This window comes from Crotalus tigris, unplaced genomic scaffold (assembly GCF_016545835.1).
Source record: "Crotalus tigris isolate CLP2741 ecotype Arizona unplaced genomic scaffold, ASM1654583v1 scf7180000018485.2372832, whole genome shotgun sequence".
Classification (NCBI taxonomy): Eukaryota; Metazoa; Chordata; class Lepidosauria; order Squamata; family Viperidae; genus Crotalus; species Crotalus tigris.
The window spans coordinates 1,049,368-1,069,877 of record NW_024097033.1 but is presented as its reverse complement, the minus strand read 5'-3'; the positions used below and the strand labels follow the sequence as shown (position 1 = coordinate 1,069,877).

The 20,510-nt window shown below is 41.3% G+C and overlaps 1 protein-coding gene across 7 annotated transcripts in view; it reads left to right on the top strand.

The window, feature by feature from the left end:
- PLEKHM3 (pleckstrin homology domain containing M3) overlaps positions 1-20,510 on the top strand; it is a 70,322-nt gene that overhangs the window by 5,203 nt on the left and 44,609 nt on the right. For 4 of the 7 annotated variants that reach the window (XR_005557859.1, XM_039352898.1, XM_039352902.1 and 1 more), the window contains exons 2-4: positions 7,019-7,154; positions 9,783-10,655; positions 15,615-16,538. Coding sequence is in view for 6 of the 7 variants with exons in the window: in XM_039352898.1 (XP_039208832.1) it covers positions 10,055-10,655; positions 15,615-16,538 (1,525 nt within the window). In the remaining variant the exon portion in view is untranslated. Of the gene's footprint in view, positions 1-6,377; positions 6,574-7,018; positions 7,155-9,782; positions 10,656-15,614; positions 16,539-20,510 lie in introns of all 7 variants that reach the window. The other 3 variants (XM_039352900.1, XM_039352899.1, XM_039352901.1) reach the window with 3 other exon arrangements.

Below are 20,510 nucleotides of genomic sequence, written 5' to 3'. Positions count from 1 at the left end.
TTAACTCAAACAGGGCGTGCCCTGTTAACTGGCGCTGGTGATTCTGAGACATCCTCTCAGGGGAAGAGGAATCAGTGGATCTGGAGACGGCAGACATTCCTATATCAGAGGATGAGGAGGCTGCACCGGATCTGGCCCCGACATCAGGTCTTTTCGATTCTTCACTGTCCAGGTCATTGCTTATGAAGGCTTGTACTACGGCCAAATTGGCTACTGAACAGGAACCTAAACCATCTACCTCCACTGCACAAGAGTCTATTCCCTTGTTTGCAGAGAAAGTAGTGGAAGATAGACAAATTCCTTGTCCAAGTGTCTTCCGCACTACTGTGGAGAAACAGTGTTCTCATTGGCCACTCTACCTTCTCCTAATAGTACGGAAAAGAAGTTAATGTTTCCTCTTCATTTGCTTCTCTTCTAGAGGTGCCTACCGTAGATACTCCTCTCACATCGTTATTCTCCACATCCACAATTCCAGGGGACATGGCTGAAGCCCTAAAGGCGGAGGACAAGAGGTTTGAATTTTCTCTCCGTAGATCTCACCAGGCCTCGGCATGGGCAATCAAGGCAGCAACGTCTTCGTCCTTTTTTGCAAGGGCGTCCATTATGTGGCTCTGCAAACTGCAGGCCCTGATTTCTCCTGACCAGGTGCGTGCCCACAAGACTTTAGGAAAATTACTTGCGGCTTCAGAATATATGGCAGATGCATCCCTCCATTCTGCAAGGTATTCTGCCAGATCTTTCGCGGCCATTGTTTCATCCCGCAGGTTGCTGTGGCTGAAACAGTGGAGGGATGATTTAAAATCCAAATGGCGCCTCTCAACAGACACGTACAGCGGTATAAAGCTGTTCGGCCCTATCCTAGAACCATATCTTATAGAGGGGAAGGATAAGCGCAAGGTCCTCGCGCACCCCTCTAAGAGGCCGGTTAAAAGGCCACAGCATGAATTCCACAGACAGGCCTTTCGTGCCAGAGGTTCCTGGGAGTGGAGGCAGCCCTTTCGGGCTGGGCAGTCCTGGGATTGGACCAGAGGTTCCCGATCCTTCTCCCCCAGACAGGATCAACAAGAGGACCATCAAAATCCGGGAACCAAAGGTCAATTCCAATCTAAGCATCCCTTTCGGGGGTCCGGCAGTCGCCCTTACAGGCAGTCCAAGTGACGCCAAGGTGGATCCTCCCATAGGCTGTCTCTTAGCACTGTTCAGCGACACTTGGGAGCTTACCACCAGTGACTCTTGGATAAGGGAGACCATAAGATACAGTCTCACTCTAGGATTTATAACTACCACTCCAGACCGCTTTATTCAGTGTCCCACTTCAAGAAATACAAACAAGGCCGAGTTAGTATCCACGGCTATATCCCATCTGTTAGAAATAAAAGCCATTGAACCAGTACCTCGGGAACAGAGGGGACGGGGATTTTACTCCATTCTGTTCATGGTCCCCAAGGCCTCAGGCGGTTGGAGAGCCATATTGGATTTAAAGGGGCTCAATTACTTCCTAACCTACAGGAGATTCAAGATGCAGTCCCTCAAATCCATTCTGGCCAGTATCAGGAAAGGGGGATTTCCTATCTTCTATAGACCTGACAGAGGCATACCTCCACGTCCCTATCCTCCCACAACACCGCAGATTCCTCCGGTTTTGTTATGTGCACCAGCATTATCAGTAACGCTGGTGCACGTAAAAGCCCTTTGGGCTTTCATCGGCTCCTCGGGTGTTCACAAAGATATTGGCAGTTTTGGCAGCCCATCTCAGATTAATTCTGGTGCGCGTACAATGATACCTGGACAATATAATTATCCAATCCAGTTCTTTCCGTTCCACCCAATCAGACCTACAACTAACAATCAATACTCTTCTGGAACACGGATTTTCCGTGAATTTCAAGAAGAATCACACAACACCTTCAACTCGCCTCCTTCACCTAGGGGTGACAAGAACAGTATAAGGTCACTTGTCCACAGGATACGGAGAGAGAAGGTGGTTCCACTGGTCCAGCTGTCTCAGCTGTTGGGAAAGATGGTTTCCTGTCTGGGCATCATTCCGTGGGCCAGACTACATTCCAGGGTCCTCCAGTATTTCCTTCTTCCCTTCCAGAAGCGGAACATGAGTGCTTACACAAGGAAGGTGAGGGTTCCACATCACACACTGTTGTCTCTTCTGTGGTGGACGTCGTCAGCAATGAACAGGGGATCGCTATTCAAGGAGCCTCCCAGGCTCACCTTGACTACGGATGCCAGCCTGTTTGGCTGGGGCGCTCACCTACACAGGGTCAATGATCCCAGTCAGATTTATCGCACAACATGAATTGGCTGGAACTCAGAGCAATCCATCTGGCACTCCGTCAATTTGCCGCCCTTGTGGCGGGAAAACACATTCTTATTCTGATGGACAACGTAGCAGCCAAGGCCCATGTCAACAGGCAAGAGGGGACTCGGTTGTGGGCTCTCATGTCGGAGGCCCTGGGGCTGTGGGCAGAGTCCAACCTGGAATCTATCAGTGCGGAGCACATAATCTGGGGAAGTGAATCGTCAAGCTGATTCACTGAGCAGGGTTACGGTAGACCACTCGGAATGGCGCCTGGACCCAGCCCTGTTCAGGGAAATCTCGGACAACCACAAGTGGATCTGTTCACCTCCCCGACAAACTCCCAACTCCCCAGGTACTTCACAAGGTTTCCCTCACCGGGGGCAGAGGGAACGGATGCTCTCCGCAGCAATTGGCCCAAAGGGCTCCTTTATGCCTTTCCTCCGCTTCCCCTAATTCCAATGACTATCCGCAAGCTTCTCCAGGAACAGGCGGAAGTTATCTTAGTTGTCCCACACTGTCCAAGGCGACCGTGGTTTGCTGACCTCATGGACTTGTCTCTCTCCCCATCATGGAAGATCCCACCGGGCTGCGTCTCTCTCAGTCAAGGGAGATTTCAACACCCAGACCCCCAGTGGCTTCAACTAGCCGCTTGGCACTTGAGCAAGAGAGTTTAGCCAGGCAGTCCTATTCGTCTGGGGTGATCTCCGTGATCCAAGCCGCAAGGCGACCCTCGACCAATAGGATCTATGATGCCATGTGGAAGAATTTCTGCACATGGTGTAATACACATAATCTTAGACCATTGGAAGTCACTATTCCTGACATTTTAGACTACCTTTTGGAGGGCCTGAATAAGAGTCTATCACATAGTACCATCCGCAGACAGGTTGCGGCCTTGTCAACAGTTCTCACATGTGACAATCTAGTCCCATTATCACTGCGGTTGCTGCCTTTCTAAAAGGGGTGGTTAACGTTAAGCCTCCTGCGGTGCATCACTATCCCTCATAGGACTTACCTACGGTGTTACAGGCCCTCATGACGTCACCGTTCGAACCCATCCAGTCTTGCTCACTTCACTTCCTTTCTCTGAAGGTTGCCTTTCTGGTAGCCATCACATCGGCAAGACGTATTTCGGAACTGGCCGCTCTCTCGGTCAGAAGCGACCTGTGTATTTTTCTGGATGACAGAGTGGTCCTTAGATTGGACCCTTCTTTCATTCCAAAAGTCAATACCTGGTTCCATAGGTCTCAGGATTTGATTCTTCCAGACTTTTGTCCCAACCCGTCACATTGCTTGGAGAGGCTGTGGCACAAGTTAGACGTGCGCAGGGCTCTGTACCACTATGTTAAGCGCACTGCAGCTTTTCGCAAGTCGGAGGCCCTGTTTGTGTCTTTCCAGCCCTCTTCCATGGGTAAGAAGGTATCGTCTTCAACCATTGGAAGATGGATCAGGGCTTGCATCGCTCACGCCTATAGATCCCAGTCTCTCCCAGTGCCTACGAACGTCACTGCTCATTCCACGCGCAGTGCGGCCACATCAGCGGCCTGGTCTACCCAGGCTTCTGTTGAGGAGATCTGTAGGGCAGCGACCTGGTCATCTCCCTCTTCGTTTATAAGGCATTACAAACTTGATAGGTTCGCTGCGGCGAAGGCCTCATTTGGTAGAAGGGTTTTTGCAGCAGGTAGTTTCCTCACAAGGGACACATGCCTAGACTTTCCCTCCCCATAGGGACATGGATGGCTTTGGTATGTCCCACCGGTTGATGCTACATTCATCATGCTGGAGAAGGGGCATTGTCTTACCTGAACGCCTTTTCTCAGCATGATGATGTAGCATCCACACCCGCCCTTGACAGGCAGTCTAGGCAGGTGTAGTTACAGGAGGAGCCATTGCGTCAGACTTCGTCATGGATGCTTCGCCTCGTCAAAACTGGGGAAGGCACCGCCCAAGGGAGGTGTGGCTAAAGTTCTGACTTAGTCTCATCTGAGCAGGAAGGTTGAGATTACCCACCGGTGGATGCTACATCATCATGCTGAGAAAAGGCGTTCAGGTAAGACAACGCCCCTTTTGTAGATCTGCCCCTAATAACTCACTTGAGCTGTTGGCCCTTTTTATTTAAATTGACCATCAAACCAGCTCTCACCCAATTAATGGCCAAACTTCCATAAATTAACTGGTTCTTAGCATAGATGTTTCATTGGTCGCTTAGTAATAAGCTTGTTTTCTGGGACATCTTCCCATGGATTAGAAATATATTTTTAATGTCATGAATTTCCTTACAAGAGGAGTGCTGGTTCCCACATTGAATAAATTTTGCCTTCACCATAATTTTCATTTGTTTAACTTTGTTTCTATTACAGTACTTTTTTCAAATTATATTAAATATAATCCCTAATGATGCACTAAACATCTAAGATTGTCAAAGGGCAACATTGCTCTTATACATGCAGATTCCTAAGAATCTATTCATAGAAACTAACACTCTGTTGAATGCAGCAGGTACGGAGTCCATAACGGACATTGAAATAGAAGCAAATGGACATCATGGGGCCCTTATTTCATATTCAGTAGTAATGGTGCAGCCCCAGAAATTCAGTATGAAAAACAACGAACATCAAATTCCAAATGGAGGAACCCCCAAGAAAGATAATAGCAATTGCTCAGCCTCAAATCATAAAAATTGCATGGGGCATTTCAGAAGTTGAGCATAGTGGATTGGTACTTTGCATACTAGCATTAAAGCAGATTGAAAATATTGTGCAACATCAATAGCAATGTGATTGCCTAGCCTTGATCCTGACCAGTTTCCTTTGTTCAGCCAAAAAATTAGATATTGGAGGAATACACAAATCGTGGCTTGCTGTTTTTCATGTTTTAGTCAATTCCCTTGTTTTTAATAGGCTGTCTGAATCAATCTATTTGATAAACTAAATTGTTCTAAAAAAATCAGTACAGCACAAAATTTCCTTAGTGAGTTGATATCTTGCCTGGCATACCCACCTGTATGTTAAATTGCCACTTCTTTATATAATTCTATGTCAGCGGTTCTCAATCTTCGTGTGACGGCGACCCCTGTCACACGGACGCGCTGTGCATGCGCATGCACGGTGCCCCCATGTGCGGCGTGCCTGCGCGCCGCCACCCCATGCGCGGCACGCATGCGCGCCGCCACCCCATGCGCGGTACGCATGCGCGGCGGCGCCCCCTGAGGGGGGAAAATGGCGGATCACGTTGTTTCGCGACCCCCGTAAAATGGTCGTTCGACCCCAAATGGGGTCGCGACCCATAGGTTGAGAACTGCTGTTCTATGTCATTGGATTAGTTGCATACTGGAAATTAGTGGGAAACAAGCAGGAAGTTGTGAAAGCTGTTAATCACATGGAGTTCCTGCCAACAAGAGAGGTAGATTTATTGCTTTGCTAAATGAGGATACAGTTGATCATGGGAAGATGTGGTATGTGGATACATTGATATTGAGAACAGCTTGCCAAGAATTTCTGTAAGATATGCTTAAATGCTGCTACATTATTATTTCTTTGTAAGAGAAATTCACTGTGAAAAATGATGAAAGACATATAGCACATCAATTCTTTTTGCTTGAATCATTCTTTATTAGTTTAAATAAGATCAGGTTTGTTTGCAAGATTAATGTCTGGCCTGCCATGTTTATTGGTTGGATCTATTTTAGATAAATGCCAGAACTCTAGCTTTGGTTGCTGGGATTGGAGTTTGGAAAGATGTGTCTTACCAGTTTCATCTGTGAGCCAGTAGTGATTGACAAAAATAGTCATAAGAAATTGAAAATTGGGGGGTGGGGGCTGGATAGTTAACTGAGCAGAAACTGGAATCTGTGACGAATAAAAATAAATAGTTGGATTGGAGGTTTCTTTTTAAGCATTGGAAGTCTTGATTCTCAGTTTTCTCTCCTAAGAAAGTGGAATAAAGTAAGTTATATTCAACTTTTCAGTTCAGAGAAATGTAAACCTATCCTTGCCAGATACATAGAAAATGAATTTCTTTTCGTGTTATAAAAGAGCAGGTATTATTATTATTATTATTTTTACAGAGAAATAAAACAATAGCATTGCATTTGGAACACCAGGATATAGAATAAATAATCTGTTGTCCTGCAGAGAAAATGGCTAGTCTTCCATTAACCAAGACTGCACAAAAGGATGAAATACAGATTTGTATCAAGGAAACAAAAGAGCCCCTCTCATTTCCACTGTTGTGATGAAAAACATTTTGTTAGCAGATCATAAGTAAGCATTTATGTATTTTAATTTATCCTTTTCTGGGGAGAAAACACAAAGGGAAAATTACCCTTTACTGTTTGATAGTTGGTTAGTGGAAATAATTTTGCTAGTGTGTAATGATTATGAATCATATCTTCTCATCTCAACCTTACAGATGGCAACAGACCTGTGTGTTTTAACTGGTAGTTTTCGATCAATGTTAATGGTTTAACATAAAAGTAACAGAATTTTGTAATAAGATAATATCAGCCCAATACAGATGACACCACTAAGTCTGAAATTCTACAAATTGTCCTTGGAATAAGTTATTATAAATTCAGTGGATCTAATTCTGTGATATGTATGAGAAACTATTATAAGGATACTAGCCAGTTGATCATTTAAATACATTTTTGGAATATATTAAAATATGCAGTATTTAACTTGAATAAATTGCTTGTTTAAATTATAGAGGTAATGAAGAAGACATGCATCCAACCAAGATGATGAAAAAGAAATATGGTACACTTATACTTTATTTCAAAAACTCGTTTCCTAAGAAGACATTGAACAGCAGAAATGACAAGTGCACATTGTGCACACATTAGGTAACGCTACTATACAAATAAAACACATAGAAATCAGTATGGGGAAATGTAAAATGTTAATAAATAAGTAACTAGTAAAGGACTGGAAAAGGAGTATACAGTGTGGTAATTGTTTTGGAAATAATAAGAAACTTAAGGGGGGGGAATCTAAAAATTAAAACAAATATGGGAAAAATATTTTTCTGTTTTCATATAGGAGAGGCCTAGGCATTCTTTAAGATCCTTGAAGTATTATTTGAAGCACCAAAAAGCGTAGTGGTGGAAACATTGTCTTATCAGTTCTTCTTTATATAGAATGTTTAACTTAATATTTCCCCTTAGTGATAACTTAGTTATATATAATAACTTAGTTATAAATTATTATATTATTATTATGCATAAGTGACTAATTCCTCCAACTGCTGTGCTAACAGGATGTTGTGTTTTACAATCTGGTACATTCCTGCATAATTTATCTTCTAATAACTACATAAATAATTCTAACATGTTCAGGCAGATATAGGTAGTCCCCGAGTTATGTTAGTTCACTTAGCGGCCATTTGAAGTTACGCGATAAATGCTCCCTAATATTTACAAACAAGTCCCAAAATTAACTAATGTTGCAGCACCATGGCAGTTGTTTGCCCTTACAAACGACCGCAGAGGCTCTCCAACATTCACACTATTCCCCCCCAGCTCCCCACAACTGCTTCCCCCTCCCATCCTGCCACGCCAGACTCACTTACCTTGCAAAGATCTGTCACCTCTCTGCCGTGGTTTCTTTGCCTTTGAGGGAAAGGAGAGTCAGCTTGTAAATGCTTTTCGTGCCGAGAGTGAAAGGTCCTGAGGGCCACAATCTCACGCGACTTGAGGCACCCATTCTGATGTGTGCCTGAAGTCACGTTAGATCATGGCCCCCAGAACATTTAACTCCTGTCACGAAAAGCACTTGCAAGCCGATTGTGTTGCTCCCAATATCCAGCCAGTTTGCAAATGCTTTTCACGCTATGAGTGAAAGATTCTGGGTGCTGTGATCTCACGGGTCTTCAGGACACAAGATCATGGTGCCCAGAAGCTTCCAGTCTCCTGGCAAAATGTTTGCAAGCTGACAGGAGGCGTTGGGTCAGCAAAATCGCTGCCTCAAAGCGTCTGACCAGTTTGCAAACACTTTGGGCGCCAAGACTGGAAGCTTCTGGGTGTCATGATCTTGTGGCCTAAAGTCCCGTGAGATCACAGCATACAGAACCTTTTACTCGCAGCGCGAAAAGCATTTGCAAGCTGGTCAGATGCTTTGAGGCAATGATTTCACTGACCCAAATCCTCCTGTCAGGTTGCAAACAGTTTGTGTAGAGACTTGAAGTTTCTGGGCACCATGATCTTGTGAGGCAGAGAGGCTGGGGAGGAGACACCTGGACAGGAGACAGCTAGCTAGGTCTTTGCAAGGTAAGTGACCCGGCACGGCAGGATGGGGGTGGGAAGCAATTGTGGGGAGCATGAGGTATCTCAGTGGGTCAGGGGAGGCCTTGGGTGGTCTTAAGCAGGTGGTCTATTCCATCACTAGGCACCCCATGGCCTTCCCCATCCTGAGATACCTCATGTTCACTTAATGACCCGCGCATTTGATTAGCGAAAGCAGGGAGTGATGGTGTTCAAGGTATGCAATTTACTCCTACGAATCCTTGAGTTACAAATGGAATGGGCAGGCTCCATTACATTCGTAACTTGATGACTACCTGTATAAGGAACATGCAAACTTGCTGGCCTTTGAACTCTGTCGATGAACTCTTCCTAGCTATACCCTATACCCAAAACTGAAACCCTTGATTAGCCTGGCCCGAGGATACTTGCATTATTTAGTCAAGCCTGCTTAATATCCTAGGTGACAAAAGTGACAGTGGGGAACTGTCCAACTTGAGTAAATTGAACACTATATGCACCTGTCTCTATGTCTGACAGTGAACAAAATCAAGGGTCATGTGTGTCACCCCTCCCGACTTCCCAGGTGCACTTTTGAAATAAGGGACTAGACAGTTACTCTTCCATATTTTAGATATAAATTTAACAATGTACAATATAAGATAGCATGCAATAAACACAATTAGCATTAAATTAATATTTAAATTATATTGATATAATTAAACTCAACAAACAGTAATTATCTTATGTAAGTATGGATGTAGAAGAACTCTGCTCAGAAAGCCAATCATCAGGAATAACATTTATTTAAAAATTTCTGTGTAGTGCCTAAAAAGGGTTGAAAACACCAGAGAGGTGTTGTCTATATATTGCATTTTTGTAATCATCTTGAGTCACATGAAGGCAATTTACAAATTTTTGTGTGTATAAATACATGGAAGTGTCACCATAGTCATCACCCTCTATCCAGTTGCTAGCCAAGTAATTGCCAAAGATGCAATCCTCTTAGGGCCTCAGGTAAAGATTTTAGTGTGCTAAACCTATTGGAGAAGAATCTTCTAGGGTTGTTCAAGATGGCTGAGTAGAGCCTGAGATAAGTGGACCAAAAGGAGATTTCAGTAATTACATTTAAGTTATGCCCTTAATTTTTTACTATTTATAGGTGCTTGCTGATAGGACATGAGAATCTATTGTAGCTAATGTTACTTCAGAGTATTTTATCATGTTTTACAGGAAAATCCAGTTTCTGTAAAGAATTCTTGCTGAACCATCAATACTTCTTCATTCAGGAAGAAAAAGCTGACGGCAACTATTACACATGACAACATTTATACTTGAAAGCTGTTTCAAGCTCCTGAAGTGAAATGCCATGGCAATGAAAACTATATTGAGTCTGTCCCCAGCAGGATAGAGAAATACCTGCAAGAATCTGTCCAGAGATACGTCTTTGTCTTTTGTTTTATTAAAATACTCCCAAAGATATAGGTCTCTTGACTACAAATAAAATGGAGGCCTTAGAAGTTGATGACATCAGTCCAGCCTTGGAAGTGACCGAAGACTTCTTCAGTACCTTTGATGCTAAGCTGGAAAATGTGCAGCCCCTGGAAGTTTATGGCATTCAGGAGATTCCTGAACTGGTTGGATGTGACGCATTTAATAAAATCACAGCCTGTGGAGATTTAAGGAACATTACTTCTTTAGGGAAGAATAACCTTGTTTGGGCACACTGCAAAAATGGAGTTTCAGAAACCAAAGTAGAGGCTGCATTTCCTGCCAAAGAACAGTTTAGAGTGCAAAAGGGAATGGTGCCAGACAATCTCTCCTGGGTTGAACAGGGAGACACTTCAGCTCTTAATATCTTTAACATCTGCCAGAAGAGGAAGAATCGGCCCCGTTCTGTGAATGATGTTATAGTCCAAAATGAAGAAACTTCCTCTTTCAAGCCAGGCCATAACCGGTCACATTCTGATATTAGTCACATAAATTGGGGCATCATCTTTAATAATGCCTCTCCACAACAGCTGTCTAATCAGGCGAGCCAGTGCTCTAAACATTCATTTACACCAACTGGATTCAAAAAGGGAAAAGATATTCCAGGGAATACTGGTAAGTATTAATATTTGGCTCCAACTCTCCAGCTCCCAGAATTCTCCAGCCAGCATGGGGAATTCCACAAGCATGGCTGGTTGGGGAAATCAGGAAGTTGAAGTCCACAGGTCCCAATTCTGGGAGTTAAAGTCCACAAGTCTTAAAAGTTGCCACGGTTGGACACTCCTTGTTGAGGAGTTTACAGCACTGATTTCTGAATTCAGTTTCCAATTCCACTCTACTTCATTGTGTATTCTTTAAATGAAAGAAGCAAGGGATATGAATAGATGTTGAAGAACACACTGAGAAAGGAAGAGTCATTGTCAGAATCTTACATTATAAATGATAATAGATAAGGATAATTGTGCAAAGCTTTCATACTCAATCCAGTAAAACTGCAGACACCACCTCTGTAGAGTATTTTAATTCATATATATAGTGACGTATGAAAATTATTTTTATTGATTGATTTTATTTATTAAATTTATATGCTGCCCATCTCACTCTGTAAAGTGTCTAAAAGCAAAACGGAAATACCTGGGTTGTTTTTGTTTGTTGTTATTTTCATTCTCAATTTCTTCCAAGTGGCCAAATAGTTAACATTCTGGGAAGATCAGTTTGCTTTATGCTTCCTTCCAAACTTTCTGTCTTGTTGCTGTTTGGAAATTCTTGCTATTATAGCAAATTCCTGGTAGTAAAAACTCAGCAGTATTAAACCGAGGGAGTAATGAGTCAAGAAACCTCTAATGCATTCACTAATGCATTAAGAAAAAAATGCTACCAATGCATGCTCATTCTAGATGTGATATTTGATGTCTTAGTCCTAATTTCTCTTATATGACAGAAAATTTCCTTTAAAATTATAGGCGGGAGGGTCCTTTATTTAAAGGTCTTCTCAATTGTTTATTTGCCTAACACCCAGGTTAGCCAATATCTTTGGCTACTTATGGACATGTTCAAGGATTCTGGAGAAATAAATGCCTTTTATTTATTTAATTAAATGCCATTTGGTCCTAATACCTAAGTAAAACCTCCATATTTAGAGACATTGGACCTCTAAATATGTGATGCTCAGGTGGGTAAAGAATGAGGAAGTATTATTGCTTTCTTCTTCATTTTGGAAACAACTAACTGGTAACAGCTGTAAATGGTTTGCTAAATTAGATGGACCTTTGGAGTGATTTAATAAAGTAATTTCACTATCATATGCAGACAATAACACTACCAAAAGATTGTGGACCATAAGAAATGGAACCCAAGTTTTGCTTACAGTATGATCTTTGCTTCTATTACCTGGAGAGGTTGTTAGAATACAAAGAAAGAGAGATCTTAGCTACTCTCAGCGAGCATTTCTGATATATAACATACATTACAAAAATTGTAATGAGACATAATAAAGAAAAGGGATATAATCTGTATAGAGAAAATTCTTACCCTGCTTTTTTCTCTGATGTTTCCTCCTTTGGGACTTGTTTCTCTAGAAATTACATTTCAAAAAAAAAAAAAAAGCTACCCCAGATGTGGGCAATTTAATGTGATTATCTCCTATTTACTTTCATGGGCTTTGATTTGCTCTGCTTCAATTGAATTTCCTTGTTCGGTGAAAGTAAAGAGAAATTTTGTTTCCCTTTTAGAAGCTAGAGAGAAAGCATTCCGTGACAAGGTATTATGTAGCTTTGGTGCATAAGGCAGGTGAGGTGGAACGGGATGTCTGATGGAAGGCAATGGTCAGGGAGCTGTGATCTGGCCAGCTTCTGCCAGCAACTGCTGCTCCAAAGAGTGTGCTGGATATGCATGTTAATCAAGTCATTCCTCACTATTGTTCCTGTTGAAGTGGGAAGCCAGTTCACAGTAGCTTGAGAGACAGTTGGTAGAAAAAATGACTGTCTGTAGAAGATTTGGGGGGGGGGAGGTGTGGATGGGAGGAAAGAGCTTTTGTCTTGCTTAACAAAAGACAAGCAAATCTCTGAGACAGTTTAAGGCAAGCAAAGAGGAGAAAACAGGGATGGATGTGGCATGAAAACTAGCACAACCTGAAGTGTCTTTTGTGCTTGATAGAAATTAGAACAACTGATGGAGTTGTAGTTGGATCTGCAGTAGCCATGCGGTTTCTCTTATTGGGTTAATAGAAAAGGAAGATGACAGTAGAATGTGTGCCCATTATCTACACTACAAAGGGGTGAGGGAGGGGGAGGCTCAAAGAATTAATGAGTTCTGAGTTAACACAGAAATTCTAATAAATCCTAGAACCAGAGAGGGAAGGCAAATAAAATTGGTTTTTACTTATACTGTATCCTTTTGTCTCATCGACACCTCTTTCCTTCAAATTTAAATTGAATTTAGTTTCTTTGTTGCCTGCAAATTAAATAAAACCTCTCTTTTTAGGGTTTTTTCAGGGAGGATAAAATACATGTTGGCAGAGCAGTCTTTTATTATTTGCTTTAGTTAAGTGTGATAGGAGAAACATATGGTGCCGTGTATTGGAATAGTTATCAGATTCAGTGGCCGAGGTTGGGGTAAAATGCACAAATTGAAAATGCAGACACATCATTAAAAATATTTCTGAAAACTATAGATGAGGTTCATTAAATTCTACAGCTGGATGGTACCCATTAGGCCGGTGTTTCTCAACCTCAGCAAAATAATAATAATAATAATAACAACAACAACAACAAATGCATATAAAGTCAAAATTGAGAAGACAGCAACAGACAGTAAGTGCTGCCTATGCAAAGAAGCTGAAGAAACAGTGGACCACCTGGTAAGCTGTTGCAAAAAGATTGCACAGACCGACTACAAGCAGCGGCATGACAAAGTAGCAACAATGGTGCATTGGAAGATCTGCAAAAAATATCATTTGCCTGTAAGCAAAAACTGGTGGGATCATAAAATAGAGAAAGTCATAGAAAATGATAAAATTAAACTGCTCTGGGACTTCAGAATTCAAACAGACAAGCACCTGCAACATAACACCCCAGACTTAACAATTGTCGATAAGAAAGACAAAAAAGTCTGGATAGTGGACGTGGCAGTGCCTGGAGATAGCAGAATAGAAGAGAAAGAACTGGAGAAGATAACAAAATACAAAGACCTACAAATAGAAATAGAAAGACTGTGGCAAAAGCAAGCAAGGGTAGTACCAATAGTCATAGGCTCCTTGGGTGCAATCCCAAAACAACTGGAGCACCACTTGAACACCATTGGCATTGACAAATTCGCTATTAGTCAATTGCAAAAGGCGGCCTTACTAGGAACTGCTTCCATCCTGCGACGATATCTGTAATACCATCAAACATCCACATCGCCTATCCCAGGTCCTGGATAAGGACTTGATAGGTAGACAAAATGCCAAATCCAGTCTGAACATCTGGCTGACTGTGCGATGATCCATAATAATAATAAAGTTGGAAGGGACCTTGGAGGTCATCGAGTGCAACCCCCTGCTCAGGCAGAAAACCCTACACCATTTTGGACAAATGGCTGTCCAGTCTTTTCTTAAAAGCTTCCAGTGTTGGAGCATTCACCACTTCTGGAGGCAGGTTGTTCCATTGGTTAATTGTTAATTGTTAATTCCATTGGTTAATTAACTTTACTTTGTGTGGACCTCAGCTCCCAGAATTCCCCAGCCTGCATCCATTCTGTTCAAAAATCTAAATGAAAGCTTTCCAGGCAGATGACTTTTAGTCTCTTTTGGGCACATAGCACAGTAAAGGGGAGCTCAACATCTTTTTGCTGTTTGGTTCCACCATCAAACTGCTGCTGTTACAGTTAGGATTTTTTTTTTCTATTGATCAGAATCTGCCTTCCTATGACTTAAATACCTTATTGCCTAAGAGGCGTTGGCTTTCATCTATGTGACATTTCAGTTAAAGAATGCCATTATATCCCCCCCCCATACCCATGCTTTAGCTAAAGGCTAAAATTACCAACTCCTTCCAACTCTCTTCATAGGACTAGTTTCTAGTCCTAATTTGTTATCCTATGCCACCAGCCCAGGACCACCTATACTCTTCTCTCACATAGTACCAATTAAGACATTTCTCAGCATATTTTGCATCACCACTGCCAGGCATTTGCCATTTTTAAAAACAATTTCCAGAAATTGCTCTTCCAGAAAGAATATCAAGCAGTTCTGTACGTGTTTACTAAATCCCATGGTGATCAGTGGTGCTTACTGTTTAGCAAATGTCGCTTAGGATTATGGAGTTTACAGTAGTAAGAAATGATCACAGCTTAAATGTAAATAATTTTAATTTACATGGTATGAGGAGTAATTTATAGTGACAAAGAGGTTCATCTTCCTACTGAACATTTACAAATTCTGTGAGAATATATGAAAATATTAGAATAATAAATGATTGTAGAAACATGTTTGCATTATTATATATCACCCACTAAACAAGTTCCTTGGACAATTTAAGAGTATTTTTTTAATTTTGTGTGTTTATATGTGTGTGTATATACACACAGTAACAATACTCTTATAGATATGGAAGAACGAGTGAGAGAGGTAGTTTGGGAAGTAGCTCTGAAGATGATCTTAAAAGTACTTATGGGAGAAGGAAGCCATGCAAATAATGCTCCAAGCCATTTAGGGATGTCCACTTTAATAGCTTTTCGAATTGGGTCCAGTAATAGCCTGGAAGCTACAGCAGATGGCAAAGAATAGGCATAATACAATAATTTCTGCCAGCTCCCATTAACATACCTTGTTGCCTATTTTGGATCAGTTGTTTCAAGATCCTTTGTAAGAGCAGCTACCTGTAATTCAAGTAAAAGGTTATCAAGGTGTAAGTTTGTAGCTCTAAATTGTCTTTGTGAAGAGGAGTGTTGTAGTAAACCTAACCAACCTCGATAAAAGATGCCCAGCCATTATGATTTCCTAAGCCAATAATGAACAACTTTTACTGGTCAACTTAAGCATTATAGAAATGTTTTAAAGCATTTATAATTACCTTTCTTCAAACTCTTTTCTAGAACACAAGCCTACATATTCAAATATCTTGAAGAAAGGGTATGTAGAAATTAAGAACAACCATGGCAGTTACTGGCAGGCTTTTTATGCAGAACTCTCTCCATATGAACTTTATCTGTATCAGCTTGACAAAAGCGGCAACCGGAACCTTCCAACAGTTTATCTGCTTTTGCACTTCCAAAGCATCAATGTGGAAACCAGTGTAGTTGATGCAGTCTTGTTCAATAATTTGCACCTGCAACTCAAAGCAGAATCACCTTGGGAAGCTTTGGACTGGGGGCAAAAGCTTCGGCAAGCTGTTCACTCTTCAGTTCCATCGTTTCTGAGGCCAAAAGGAGACTTGGTGAACTCACGGAAGTTAGATAATGCTGAGAGCAGCCTCATTCAAAACCATGGCTTACAGAAGGAACCTGCTGATTTTTTCCAGTTGACATCTTTGACCCCAAACATCAAGGATTACCAAAGTATTGTCAAATCAGGGATTCTTTACAGATTGACTCTCCAGAATAACTGGAAAGCATTCCATTTTGTACTCAGTGGGTCTCTTCTCATGGCATTTCAGATTGGTGGGCTTGATGAAGACCCTCTGTGGAGCTACAATATTGAGGCATGTGTCTCTGTTCAAACAGATATTCTAGATGATTGTGACTCTTGCTTTCAAGTGATCTTTCCTCAAGATGTGCTTCGTCTCCGTGCAGAAACCCTTCAAAGAGCTCAGGAATGGATGGAGGCTTTGAAGGCTGCAACCAGAGCAGCAAGTTTAGGGCAAAACCTGCAGGTGACACTTAGAAACAAAGTTCAAGGCTTATCTTGTGGAAAAGAACATAGGAAGACCAAGCGCCAGTCTGTCACCACCAGTTTTCTGAGCATTTTAACTACCTTGTCCTTGGAAAGAGGCCTGACTGCTCAGAGTTTCAAGTGTGCAGGTAAGTAATACAAAAAAAGATGTTTTGTTGTTCCCAAACCACTTCATTAATATATCTTTAGACTGCATAAGAGTGTCTCAGTTTGGTATTTTTGGTGTAGCGCATAACTTGATTGTTGTTCTGTTTGCAAATCGAGAGTTGGGATAATTTGAAACTCCACAGGCACTTCTTCCAAGGGTTCCCTAATAAATATTAATTGTGATAAATTGCCACCAATCAGTCTGAATTTGCTGATACACCCTGGCCAATGCAGCTGGGAATTCTTAAAATTTTCTCTTTAGCTATTAGAAAGAAAATGCTTTGTTTTATCTGGTCAAAATCAAGAATTGTGCTCGTTATGAAATACAAAGGGCAGCTATGCAGCCGTGTCATCTAGTGCATGGAAAGGTCAGCAACTCAGATTTCTAAATGTAAAAAACTAGAGACAAAAAAAAAATAAAGCAATCACACAATTTTAATGAAAAAATATTTATCTTTCACATTTCTGAACATCCCATCTTCCTCCAAATGGGACTCTGAGCAGTGTACTATAAAACATCAAAATGTAAAAACCGTATATAAAATTAAAATATTACAACTAAAAATTCAAAAGGAGGCAAGAATAATAAAACCCTGTTAAAATTAACTTTAAAAGGTGAAGGGAGAGCTCTCGTGGCACCAACCAGCCCCACGGTCGCTTGCTCTTTTGGGCTTCACAGAGCTGTGTTTTAACTCCTTTCAGAAGGCCAGGAGAGCCGGGGCCCACCTCCCCTCCTGGGGGAGAATATTCCACAGGGCAGGAGCAATGGAGAGAAGGCTCTTTTCCTAGGCCTCACCAGTCAGGGTTCTTTAACTGATAGGGTCTGCAGCATACCTTCATCTCCTTACAAGAAACTGGATGACCACAAGATGGTAGCAAAAGTAAGTAGTCTTTGTATTTCATGTAGTAGTCAACCAGATTTTCCCAGCCCAGGTATGATATAACTCTATTGTGCCCATCTGATTTATGAATAGCTTTTTATAGAAGGAAAGGTAGATTTCTATGCTCTTATATATAACATTTTGCCAACTTTGTTGTACTTTGATTTTCAAATATTTCAAGTGTATTTAGTACACACAGAGTCATCCAACATCCAGTTACAATGAATTATTTGAATACAACTTTTCTTTGGCCTTGCAACTTTTTATGAATCAATCAGTTGAAAGTAAAATACCGTATTTTTCCATCTATAAGATGCATCCTTGTATAAGACACTCTGGCATGCGAGTGTCTCCGCGCCGATCAACTCTTGGGCGGAACACCGAACAACTGAGCCGGCAAATCCGGAAGTTCGCCCAACCAACGATCTTGCCCCCTCCCCCCTCCCGTTAGTGGCAAGCCCACAGGGGCTTGACACCTGCACCAGGGGGCATGGCAGTGGCATGTAAAGAACCCACATAGGCATGCCCTGGGCTACGGAGGTTACCATTATTTTTTCGTGTATAAGACGCTGCTCTTGTATAAGACGCATCTGATTTTTGAACAAGGTGTTTGCAGGAAAAAATAGCGTCTTATACACAGAAAAATATAATAGATTACTGCTAATACTAATAGAAAATTTCTTCAAATTAGAGAAAAACAGTCTGTAAGCTAGACACATAAATGAGTGGAAGTTCTGTTGTCCTCTTTCTGTTAGTTTTTTTACATAGTTTGATTAGAGCAACAGTCCCCAACTTTTCCAGCTTTTCAGACGGGGGGGGGGGATGGAGAGGAAATGGTTCTACATGAGTGGTGGACAAGCGCACACAGCTCCATTTGCGCTCACCACTCATACATGGAACCTCATGCATGCGTGTCAGTACCCGCTACTCGTACAAATGGAGCTGTGCGTGCAGCCCGCTGCTCACGTGGCCCAGTCCCTGGAACAGGGGATCCCTGGACTAGAACACGAGCAGAGATTCTCACCTTTCCCATTAACATTGTTTTTGGAAGATTGCAAATGGCAATCACGTTAATAGACGATGCTGCAATTGTTATAAATGTGCGACAATTGCCTAGCATCAAATTGCAATCTTCCTCCTGGTTGGGCCAGTCTCTCTCTTGACTACATTATACCTCTTTCTGCAAGCAGTTTGCTTCCAGGTGCAATTCAGGGTCCTGATTTTGATATTTAAAGCCCTACATAGTGTGAGAGGGATGGCCTCTTCCCAGATACATCTACCCATCCTATCAGGTCAGGCAGGAAGAATATGCTACAGGTTCCATTCTCAAAAGAGCTCCATTTGGCAGGACACAAGCAACCTTCTGTTTCTGCTATGGCCTCTGTGCTCTGGAACATCATTCCCCTGAGGTGAGGTTAGCCTCATCTCTTATTAGCGTTCTGGTTTGAAAGAGGGCTAAAAGTTAAAATTAAACAGTCCTCTCTCAACAGAGTGGAAGGGATAGACACCACCTATCTCCTGTTTACAACATAATCCTTTCTAGCAGTTCCAAGAACATTTCACATTCATTTGCACTGTGATTCAGGTGACCCAAGGGCACAAATAAACCCCCAATTGGCCTCAACTACTCTCAGAGAGCTAATGACTGACCTTCAGAGTGTTAACGACCAAATGACTGCAAGGAATACCAAATAAGACCCAACCAGAAAATAAGGCGTAGCATGATTTTCAGAATGCTCGTAATAAAAGCCCCACTCCAAAAATAAGCCCCCGTTAAGATTGTCAGCCAGACGGATGCATTTAGTACCGTATTTCCCCCAAAATAAGACTAACCGGAAAATAAGCCCTAATGCGTCATTTGGAGCAAAAAATAATATAAGACGTCTTATTTTCAGGGAAATCCTTCCATTCCCACCATTCAGTCAAGAAGCTTCTTGGATGAGAAGCGAAATGTCTTCAAGGAAAAATAAAGTCCATTTCCCTTTTGTAAAAGCACGTTTTGGATTTCCAGCAGACCTTAAAATATTGTTTTTTCACCAGTTTTTGAAATCCAGGGCTTTCAAGATGACTGTATGAGATTAAATGATTTTGTTCTCTCACTTTCTGGAATTTTATTTGTTTATTTTATAACAAAATATTTTGTTATAAAATAAACAAATAAAATTCCAGAAAGTTATAAAATAAAATATTTGTTATAAAATAATTTTATTTATTTACATGTTTTTTTTATAATTTTAGACTTTTGTAGAGTTTTTAACTGTTGTATATACCATGCAAGGTCACCAGTTTGTGAGATGGGCAGCTGTATAAATATGCTAAATAAATACATAATAGAGCCCCGAATGTCATTTTGATGCTCCTGATATAATCCTGGATAAGTAGACACATTACACTAGTATTTTGAGGTTTGATTTAAAGAAATCTGAACCTTTGAATAGGAAGTTAAGATAGATATTGAGTAGAAATTTGAGGATGAAGTACTAATGCTGCACTTTATGTCTAGAAATGTAAGGAATTGCTGTTTCCAGCAGGGGGCTATATCAATAGATTGTCTTGCTTGTAAGAGCGACCAAAGTTTGATACATGCATATAACACATACATATGCACATCTACACACATGTACACACACACATAAGTCAAGAAAGCCAATTTACTTATTAGTAGAGCCTGAAAGATAAATTAGGCATTTGTATTAATTGAAAAATAATACTTAGCTACTAAATAACTTTTGTGTGGGGAAATGAAGAATACTACTTTTTCATATGCTAGATTTTATTTAAGGATACATATACATTAATTCCTGTAGAAATATAAAAATGTGCTTATTTTAATAAAGTGGGATAAAGATTATAATGTTAGGCTGCAACTAAGCATTCCTAAGAGCCTTTATTCCCCTTATTTAAAAGGGGGATTTCCTTCTGCATCTTTTTCAGAGGGAAAATGTATTGCACGGAATTCAAGAGTGAGAGGCTGACTTGTCAGTGGTTGGTGGGACTGTTCTGCTTCTTTAAGAAAGCCTTCTTAAAGGGCTTCCAATTTCTTGTTTTCTTTGTTAGGAAACTATAACCTGA